At 39.0% G+C, this 10,386-nt stretch overlaps 1 protein-coding gene across 1 annotated transcript; it reads right to left on the minus strand.

Moving 5' to 3' along the window:
* Positions 1-55: 55 nt before the first annotated feature.
* LOC145503434 (uncharacterized) lies at positions 56-5,993 on the minus strand. The gene is made up of 4 exons (XM_081482898.1): positions 4,372-5,993; positions 3,883-3,966; positions 677-960; positions 56-142 (listed from the first exon to the last, which is right to left on the minus strand). Exons 1-4 carry the CDS (start codon positions 5,942-5,944, stop codon positions 56-58), a joined length of 2,028 nt encoding a protein of 675 aa, XP_081339024.1. The 5' UTR covers positions 5,945-5,993.
* Between the last annotated feature and the right edge of the window lie 4,393 nt (positions 5,994-10,386).

Below are 10,386 nucleotides of genomic sequence, written 5' to 3' on the forward strand. Positions count from 1 at the left end.
ATTACGCGACCATCACTGTGTGACTGTCACGCTAGGGTGAAAGGAGTCACGATTATTACTCTGGGCTTGGTGGTGTAACGGAATGAGTGAAAGGTCTCTGCTGAACAACACCGCTGTCACACTCAGCACGTTGGAAGAGAAACTATAAAAATATAAATAAAAGACACAAAGTACATAAGAACATTTATAAGTTTCCTAGATCAAGTACCAAGATTACAGCCGAGGCTTTCTGACTAGCCTCTTCACCTTGCGGTCTTTCGCCGCAATTTTCTAAAAAGTTGCTTATTTCTGAAATCTCTGAGGGTGATTCTCTAAGTGTTGAAGCATTTCCTGCTTCTGAGGACCCAGCTGCGTACCACTTTGTTTTTACTTCCCAGCTGAAGAAAACTGAAGGAGGGGTGGATAAATTCCAAATCACGCATTTTGCCTGAAAACCTAAGAAAGTTATTAGCACATCCAGTGACCTAAAGAACATCTAGCAATAGAGTATCCGGCTCTAAAAATCATGATCAGCTTCTACTTTCTTCTCAAAATATCCACACAGATGCAAACTTGCAGGTAACGAGAACAAAAAGCTTGATCGCGCAAGGACAATTATATCTCTATATATTAAGTCAAGCCATCTCAGCTTATAGAATAGGAAATGTATAAAAGCATAAGGAGGACTCTCACAAACCTTCTCGATGCTTTTCCGGTCAAAAGTTCTGTGAGCTGCTCCCACCTTTATTTCAGTCCTTTCAATCATACCTAGAGTTGTGCACTGGAAACCCGAGCCCGCAATTTCCATGTTGTATGCTATGCACGAGTGTCTGCGCACGCATGCGTCTATGCATTGCAGCTCTGAAAACACTTCCTGTCTGGAATTCACATGGCCAATCAGGATCGCGTTAAACGTGATGTCGAAGATCTGGGGAGGAGAGCATGGAACATCCAGGCGAGCAGTAAAAGTAGATTCAATATCTGTGTTAAGAAAATGACACACAAGGCGGATATTTCGTTAGTTTTGACCTCCAACGAAACAGGAAGTTACAATCACCAGTTGACAAGACTCTGGAGCCCGGGGAGTGGGGGGGGGGGGGGGGAGGGAGGAACTCCCATATAAAAATTACAGAGTGCTCGTTGGAAATTTTGAAAAGAACAGCTAAGAGGTAACAAGATCCTGCTTTGTGGGTGTGGCTTGAAATTTCTTTCACCCCTAAGAGGTACCAATCCTAAAATAACACATTATCTCCTGTCATATTCCTTTCGGCTCAACACCCTAAAAGATACCGCTAAAGCTCCCACTGTGGACCTTTTGAGGCGGAACACCCTAAGAGCTATCAAAACCGCTTTTTAACACCTAGAAGATACGACGAGCACACCCGTCCTTTTATATGTGAGTTCCCCCCCCCCCCCACCGGGTTCTGGAGTTTAAGAAAGTTTGCCAAATATCGAAAGTTCTTAGTTCTCAGCCTGCCCAAAGCGTCCTTACTACCAGTAAGACGACTGCAACGATCCAAGACCTTTCTTATTGTTACTTATTTTCGTGGGAAATTAATTTTGCGAAAATGGCATCGGGATATTTTGTGAGACTGAAATGTCGCGATTTGGCCGAAAAAGTACGTTAAAAGGAACTAAATTTCGCGAAAATTATCAAAATACTGAAGTTACAAGAAGCCAGATAGGATTTGATTTTTTGACGACTGCACCAAGGATATCTTACAAGAACTGCTGCAAGAAGATGATATTGATTCAGGCGAAGACTTTTTGGAACGCCGAACTTTAAATAGAGAACATGGACAAGATAATTATGTGTAAAGTGACGATGACATTGATTAAAGAATTACATAGCAGGGTATAAAATCTCGCGAAAATCTTTTCTGCGGGACTTAAATTTCGCGATTATTTGAAAATCGCGTAAATACAGTAACAATAAGGTAGAAAAAGGTTCAGTTCGTTCTCAATTCGTTCCCAGACCTCCCGTTTCGTCCAAAAATAGGGAATAAATTGTGGGAGAAATATTAATGAATGGAAGTTAAAAAACACCCACCTGCTTCTGACCTACATGTAAAATACAGCGTTGAAAGAATCAAGACGTGAGCCAGCAGCATTCTCAATAGAAAGCAAACCACTAAACGAAAAGTCAAAAGCAGCTTTGAAAAGTAACATCAACCAGTCCCAAATTAAAATGAAATGAAGCTATGAATTCATTCGCTCAGCTCTAAGCATGATATTCAAATTCACTGATCTAAAAACAGAATTACCGAAACTAACCCAGAGAACTGATTTCAGATTGTACTCACAATTTTGAGGGTCCACTCAAGCATAACCAACGTTGTCAATCAGTTAGGTTTAAATGAGGCTAAATCCCGATTCGTGAAGAAAAAAATGTTTTAAGAAGCAAATGTTACTGTCTCGTAAAATACCAGCCAATACTATTTCTTCTTGAGCCTGGCAATTGTTTGCTAAGAGTCCTTATTGCTATTATATTAGACCGGAATGAAATAAGAAATTGCTTTCAGCTTATTAGGGAGTTGTTTGGAGAACTGATTTGATAGATACACAAAACTGATAAAGCCAGAAACGTCTATCATTTGGGAAGATAATGTAAAGGTGTTAAATGGCTTTGAAAGTACGTGGGATTTAGCAATATTCATGCTAATTTCTGCAGATTAACATGCTAACTTGGTCCGAATTTTAGGAGAATAAAGTAAAAGAAATGCTTTATCACTCTTAATTAATTTCGATGTCATCTATTTTTGTTTTGTTTCACGGTGTAGCTTTACTCATGACGACCTCGGAACCAAGTTCAGGACTGATGCTTACCGAAATTGGATACCCAATGTTCAAGTTCAAATTTATTTTTTTGAAGTAGTCACTTTATTCAAACCATTTTTTATCAACCAGGTTTCTTCCACTTATGCGCACTGATTTTCCTCTCCAGTGCTAAGAGAGCATAATCAACAATTATTGGATGAGATTCTTTTTTTACCGAGACCTTGATTATTCTAGATATCACAAAAACCGAATCTAATAATTGCTTTATTATACATTGAACAACAAAAAAATGGTCACGACAGTGATGTTTTCACTTCTTCACTGACGGCAAGCAACACAAAGCGCGCGAACTTGACATGATTACCCTTAGAAATCATGCACCGCGGTCATACATGACATGATTACCCATGACCTTGAGTGTCCTTGACATGATTATTGCATAATCAGCCGCTAGATGACGTCACCGGCGCTGATTTCGAAAAGTCACTGTACGCTTTCGGCCAATTAGAAAAGAAAAAAAACGTTCAATGTATAACAACATGTCTAATGGTGTTTAAGTATTTAATTGGTGACCGAGTAGCTCTAATCAATTCTAAGACAGTTTTCAACTTGGGTCATCGTAAAAAATCTTCCACGAAAATTGACAGCAATATTTAAATAAAGAAATACGTGGGTGCTCCCATTACTCAATGCGTTGGCGTTCAAAATTGCTTAATTCAAAATTCATTTGTTAGAGAGGATATTATATTGTTATTTTCTTTACCGTGGATTATCGCTGACACACTGCAAATCGTGTGTAGTACCCCGCGTAGCAGGCTTAATTGGGAGAGGGAGGGAGACGGGGAGAGAGTCGACCATACTTGTTAAAACACGATGTATCAGGTGGGACGCTGTCCTCCTATAACAATTCTTCGTTGAACATGTAAATGTATTGCAGAGTCAGCAGGTTACAACAATAATAACAACGACAACAATTCAAAACCAATAACAAATTTATTTTGTTTCGTAAAAGAATTCCACCAATAATTTTAATTACATCTTAAAAGATATAAATCTTTATTTTAAAGTTGGTTGCTAGTCACCTGAAATCACTATATAGTGCTAATCTAGTCGGGTGCTCATTACATTCAACAAGAAAAGTAACGACAGCCGTCGTGTGTCCCAGTGCCCAGTAACTCGGAAATCTTTCCAAAGTAAACTGAACCACACCTAAAATACAATATAATGATTGTTTTGTCGTATTAATATTACATTTCTTTTTTCTTTTTTCTCATGAGAACAAATTTCCTTGAGGGTCACTCACATTCTATTTGAACTAGGTTGTTCACAGCCCTCTATTTTCTGGTATTTTTATTCGATCTTGAACGCGCGATGAAATCGCGAGAGAACTGGACGCCTAGGGTTAACGGGAGACCTGACAGCTCACCTCCCCGTCCCCACCCCCAAGTGCTTTCGGGCTCGCTTTTTCTTTCGCCTGCGTTGAAAAATAGAGAGGCTATGAACAGTCTATCTTTTAACACACTATAAACACCCTCCCAAGGCCACATTGATAACTGAGTAGAGCAACGTGTCCCTCTGGAGTCACCATCATTCCTCTTTCGGATCTATCAATACCTCTTATATGGATTTGAGCGCTGCGCACAAGCTCGCCATCTTTGGTGTATATATGCAGGGAACCGTGACCACGTCCTACACAAGCGACGACGACATGTTCACTTGCATGGTGAAATGCAATTCCACGCGTAGGAAAAAGACTAAACGTGAGTCTGAATTTAGAAAGATGGTCACCGTGTTCACTGAACATGTGTACGTAGGAGTCTGTGCCCAACACAATAACACGGTCATCACTAGCAAGCGCCAGATCTAATACAGACCTCAAAAGTCCTTCTCCAAAACTGCGCACAAATTGTCCATCATTCTCGTACACATGAAGCGCATTACCTTCCTTAAGATATCTGATGCCCGTTATAACAACTTTGCGCTTACTATCGACTACTATAGCAGCAGAGTTATGCCGGTCTGCCTTCACAGGAAACTGATGGTGCACTTTCCCGTTGTTGTTAAACATGTATACCACTGACTCAAATCCTGAATAATGAAGCTTATACAATTTGACCAGTACATAGAAGTTTTCGTTCATGTCGACGGCGACATCTAACACTTGAAGACTTACTTGGTCTACATTATGAACAGGGAGACTGAAATGATCTATAAACTGTCCTCTTCTGTCGAACACCTTTACTTCACTATTCATATTCTCAGTTATAATGAACTGTCCTTCGGAATTCATCGCCATACTGCAAGGTTTTTTAAGCCTGTGCTCCTTCACTCCCTCCTGACCAAATGACCATGGTGCAATTTCAACAAAACAGTGCTCCATGCCCTGCTTACGAAGAACTTCAACTACCCTTTCGTCACGCAACGGATCAATGTTTCCTTCTTCAGTATCAACTGTAGGCCACATCCAGAAAGGTTCCTCTTTACTGACTGCTTGCGTGACATCGAAGATGACACGATTCACGTGACAGACACTAGAAATGATCTTCCCGCGTCCGCCTTTATTAAACTTTGCCATGATGCCTTTCCGGAGTTCGACGTTAAAACTATTCTGTACTGCTGCCAGACAGTTTATTTCTTTGATACACACTCTGCACGGCGCTATTGCGTCCGCAGGATTGTCTATTGTCTCTAGTATTGTCGCCATGACTCGATATTCCATTGCCAGGATGCGGTCTGACGTTGTTAGAGCTTCATTTTTAAAAGCTCTTGTTGCTTCCCTGCGAGCATCTTCGAATCTCTTCTTTGCGTTGGCAAGCGCCCTCGTAGCTGATTCATCCAGACCAGTAAGCTCCACGTTTACGTTTCGCATTTCTTCGGCTAGAGCAAACGCTTCAGTACAGGCTGCTTGTACAGGTTCCTCTCCTCCCTCACTTCTGGGCCTTGCTTTATCGAACACTTCATAGAGCAGCTCGATTCCTTCCTCAAAGAAGCTGATACTTGCTAACAAATCTTTCCTTGATAATCCATCCAACTTTGACTTGATATCGTCTATCTCACGGACGATGACACTGCGAAATTTCTGTTCTGTTACGTCGCCTTCTTTCAGCCTCTCCGCTGCCTTATCTCTGCCTTTATTCACTAGCAAGCCAATAGTGGCTTTGAAGACGGCAGTTACAATCGAAGACATTATCCTTTAGTAAATGGTTTTCAGTTAGTACTTTTTTTCGGTGTCAAATTGTTCGCTGTGGCGATGTCTGAAGCAAGGTGAACGGGTTCAATTAAGTCTTGTCATACGATTAAATTTTCGAAACAAAGTGCTTAAGTTCTAGTCTAGTGATTCACAAAAGAATCGAAAGTAATCTTTGCTGAATCAATGTTTCTAAAATTTCAAACTGTGAAAATAAGAAAGAAGAAAATGTTTCTATAAGAGGTTTAAAGCATGTAAGTTCATTAATAGTGCTTGGCTTTTTCATCGAATCCTGGAAAAAAAGAAATATTATTTTGACTTTTTTTGGATCAAAGAGGAAAATATTTCAGAAAGCTTTTGCATATAAATGAAATTTCGAAATAAACAAACAATTAACTCAAGTTCTAGTTTGATGATTCACAAAAGAATCGAAAGTATAAACTTTGCTGATGCAATGTTTGACGTCAAATTTTGAACTGGAGAAATGAGAAGTTAGAAAATGTCTCAACATATTTACAAGAGATTTCAAGTATGTTTTAGTTTTTCTTTGGTAGTGGCTGGTTGTTTTATCGAATCCTAGAAATTAATTTGGACAATATTTCAAATATGCTTTGAAACAAGCGTCAAAAACTAATAAACACTTAGTCTATTATTAGAATTGAACCGAGCTAACTTGAGCTACGTCACGGCCGATGCCGCGTCTTGAATTGATGAAGCTGAATCAGTTACAAGTCTGTTTTTATGACCTGCCTCACTCTTCCTCAGGCTAACAGGGCTTGCGTCTTTTGTTTCGGCATTGTGTTTACATTTACCATAGTAAACTTCAATTTCTGAGACAAAAAAAATATGGCAATGTAGTATGGGCTTATGCATATCAGTCTCATCTTGTGAAAATATACAAACTACAAAAGAAAATTGTACGAATAATAAAGTGACCTTCAAAGAGTACAATCACAGCTCAAAACCATTATTTGACAATTTGTAGATACTGAATTTTTATCAAGTTAATTATTACACCATTGCTATCTTAATAAGTAAATTTTCAAACAATTATGAATATTTTCAGAACTAATGAAGAAGTTCAGAGCTACAACACTCGATAACAAAAAAAAAAAAAAAAAAAAAATAGAAATTACACAAGCGTTGTATCAAAACAAACCTTAGGAAATTGAGCAGTAGTTTTAAAGGAGTTGATATATACAACAGCTTACCAAATGATCTAAAAAGTATCCAGTGTAAATCAACTTTTAAGCGAAAATTAAAAAATCATATTCTTACGAATAGTTTACAGAAGTATAATCAATACCAATATAACGTATGCATGAATCTGTAAATCAATGTACAGGACCTGTAAATCATGGACCGCCAGACTTGTCTTATCAGGCAGTAAAGGGGGTCTCCTAGATAAGCCTAAAAAGGCTTCTGAGACTTCGTGCCCAGGATTGTATTAATTTCATTGCAATATGAAGTGTTGTAATAATGATGATCTTGTGCAAATAAAAAATAAATGAAAGCTATCTTCTTTACTAACAATTGTCTTGTAATGGCATAGAACTTTACTTGATTGTAGCTCACGTTCAGAACTGTTTTACACATAGAAACAAACAAATCCCTAACTGCATGGAAGGGTCTGTTTTGAACTTAAAGCTTCACAACTTGTCAGATTTTGTTAAATGTAGACTGTTCACAACTTCTCTATTGACGCAAGCAAAAGAAAGAGCGAGCGAAGCGTGCGCAAAGCACGCGGGGGTGGGGGGTGGGGGCTCCCTACCCAGTCAAGTCTTTTGTTTTGCGCTGGCGTCCAATTCTCTCCCGATCCCATCTGCGCGTTTAACGATGGAATAATACGAGAAAATGGAGGGCTGTGAGCAGTCCATGTCAACTGTGACAGCTGTGGTATTCTTGCTATTGTGTAGCAGTTATTTAGTGTGATTTACTTATAATCAACATTGAGAATTAATTCAATCTGCGCGTTTAACGATGGAATAATACGAGAAAATAGAGGGCTGTGAACAGTGCATGTCAATTGTGACAGCTGTGGTATCCGTGCTATTGTGTAGCAGTTATTTAGTATGATTTACTTGTAATCAACATTGAGAATTAAATATAAAACAGGATTGACCATCCCGCCCAGTTATGCACACAACTAAACAGTTGTGAAATTAAGCCTGAAAAAATTCAGGCTTAAACCGGATTGGAATGCATGACCTTGGCGATACCGGAGCGGTGCTCTACCAACTGAACTATCAAGCCAACTGGGAGCTGGTCACATTGTGAGTTCGCAATATACCCTTAGATGGTGAAGAATACAAGTGAATACAAGTGAATATATGAAAGATCACTAACAAAATGACCAACTCCCAGTTGACTTGATAGCTCAGTTGGTAGAGCACTGCAGCAGTATCGCAGAGGTCATGGGTTCGAATCCAATTCAGGCCTGATTTTTTTTCAGGCTTTAATTTCACAACTGCTTAAGTTGTGTGCATAACTGCGATGATCGATCATGTCTTTATATGTTTCTCCGCAGTATATGAACTTTCATATATTTAGACTGTGTTGAGAACTAAGGTGGCAAGAGCGGGTGCAGAAGAGGGGAGGGGAGGGGGCTCGTTAAAGCTGAAATGTCTGCACTAATTGCACTAATTTCAAGGAAAAGGTGATAAATTTATTTACGCATATGAACTTGTACTTCATGTCTAATTCTTCCAGGCAACGCTCTCCCTTAACGAGGCTGGCGACAGTTTCCAGCACTTTTCCAACAGCTATACTGATACAAATCAATATTACAAGGACCAGACATTGATGAACTTTTATGGCAATCCTATGGCATGATCAGTTACCATAGCAACATTACCCCTGTTGAAAAGACCCTTCATTCTATCTTGAAGTGCTTCTTACAGAGCGGTTATCTGTATTGTACCTAGAGGTATTACCAGAATAATGATAAATACCATATGAAGATACTGCTCCATAATTCTTTTTTTAATGTTCTCACACTGGGGTTTCATCTTTCACGAGAATTTCATCCACATCTTTTGGTTTTCTAAAATAGTTAGCTTTAACGGTTTTTCTCTGAATTTATAGTAAAATTCCCTCCATCAAGCAATATGAGATCCCAAAAATTAGTTTTTGCGGCAAAGCTACCTCAAAGGCTAATAACTAAGGAACTGACCAACAAAAACTTTTTTTGTTGATGACAACAAAAAAAAAAAAAAAAAAATAGAAATGTTATTCTGACCAACTTGAAAAGGATCAATACATTTAGTGTTTCTCCTTGGTCAATGCGTTGGTGTCCGAAATGTTTAGTTTAATTTAGTTAACAGACAGGAAATGACATTATTTTTACCGTAGGGTACCCCTCACACATTGTAAATCGTGTGTTAAGTGCCTTGCGCAGCAGGCGTAAGTAGGGAGTTTTACCATTGACGACGGCGACGCCGAGGATCTATATTTTACCCTCGAATGCCGCAACTGTGTAGATCTGTTCAGTACGCCTATCGATCTAAAAACCTTCTCAGGCTAAATATGCAATGACAGCGTTTAATTCCAAAGGAAGACACGAACAATTAGCCATTGCGGTACACGGTTGTCCAAAGTACGTCGAGTTTGTCATTTCAGGTTGTTGTTTTTGCAGAGGACGCAAAGAAATGTACAAAGATTCAAAATGCACGTGAAGAACCATTGTTCTGCTCATTGAACTTTTTGTTTGGTGACGTTCTCGTTGCCGTCGCCGTCGTGGTTTGCAAGAACTCCCTAATTGGGAGAGGGAGGGAGACGGGGAGAGAGTTGACCATACTTGTTAAAACACGATGAATAAGGCTGGACGCTCTCTTCCAATAGCAATTCCTCGCTGAGCATGTAAATGCATTGAACAACCAGCAGGTTTACAATAATAACAATAATAATAATAATAGTAATAATAATAATAATAATAATAATAATAATAACAGCAACAACAACAACAACAACAAAAGCAACAACAAATTTATTTCGTTCCGCTAAAGAATGCCAACAATAATTTTAATTATATCTTAAAAAATATAAATCATTATTTTAAAGTTGGTTGCTAATCACCTGAAATGACTATATAGAGCTAATCTAGTCGGGAGCTCATGACGTATGATAATACGCAACAGAAGGAAAGAAACGACAACGGTGGCATGTATCCCTACATAGTAACTAGCTAATCAGTGGCGGATCCAGACCTTGAGCTAAGGGGGGCGTGGGGAGGAGGAGGTGGTTTTGCTAGCCCTGCCGGTTTTTCTTCCTTTTGTGATTTCTTCTGTTATTCCCTAAAATAAGGGATCCGCCACTGGTAATCTTTCCAGAGTAGACTGAACGACACCTGAAATACATAATTGGCAATGATTATTTTGTCGTATCAATATTATATTTTGATTTTTTTTCTCATGAAAACAGGTTTGAGTTGACTTCCGGCTCAG

Source organism: Orbicella franksi, chromosome 11 (assembly GCF_964199315.1).
Source record: "Orbicella franksi chromosome 11, jaOrbFran1.1, whole genome shotgun sequence".
In the NCBI taxonomy this organism is placed as follows: Eukaryota; Metazoa; Cnidaria; class Anthozoa; order Scleractinia; family Merulinidae; genus Orbicella; species Orbicella franksi.

What these genes read in the sequence shown, in the direction of transcription:
- LOC145503434 (XM_081482898.1), bottom strand. Translation starts at nt 5,944, where the DNA reads ATGTCTTCGATTGTAACTGCCGTCTTCAAAGCCACTATTGGCTTGCTA. An exon ending in CGCTCAAATCCATATAAGAG is followed by an intron (nt 3,967 to 4,371) that starts GTATTGATAGAT and finishes ATTGTATTTTAG; the next exon opens with GTGTGGTTCAGTTTACTTTG. An exon ending in CGTTACTTTTCTTGTTGAAT is followed by an intron (nt 961 to 3,882) that starts GTAATGAGCACC and finishes TTCTTAACACAG; the next exon opens with ATATTGAATCTACTTTTACT.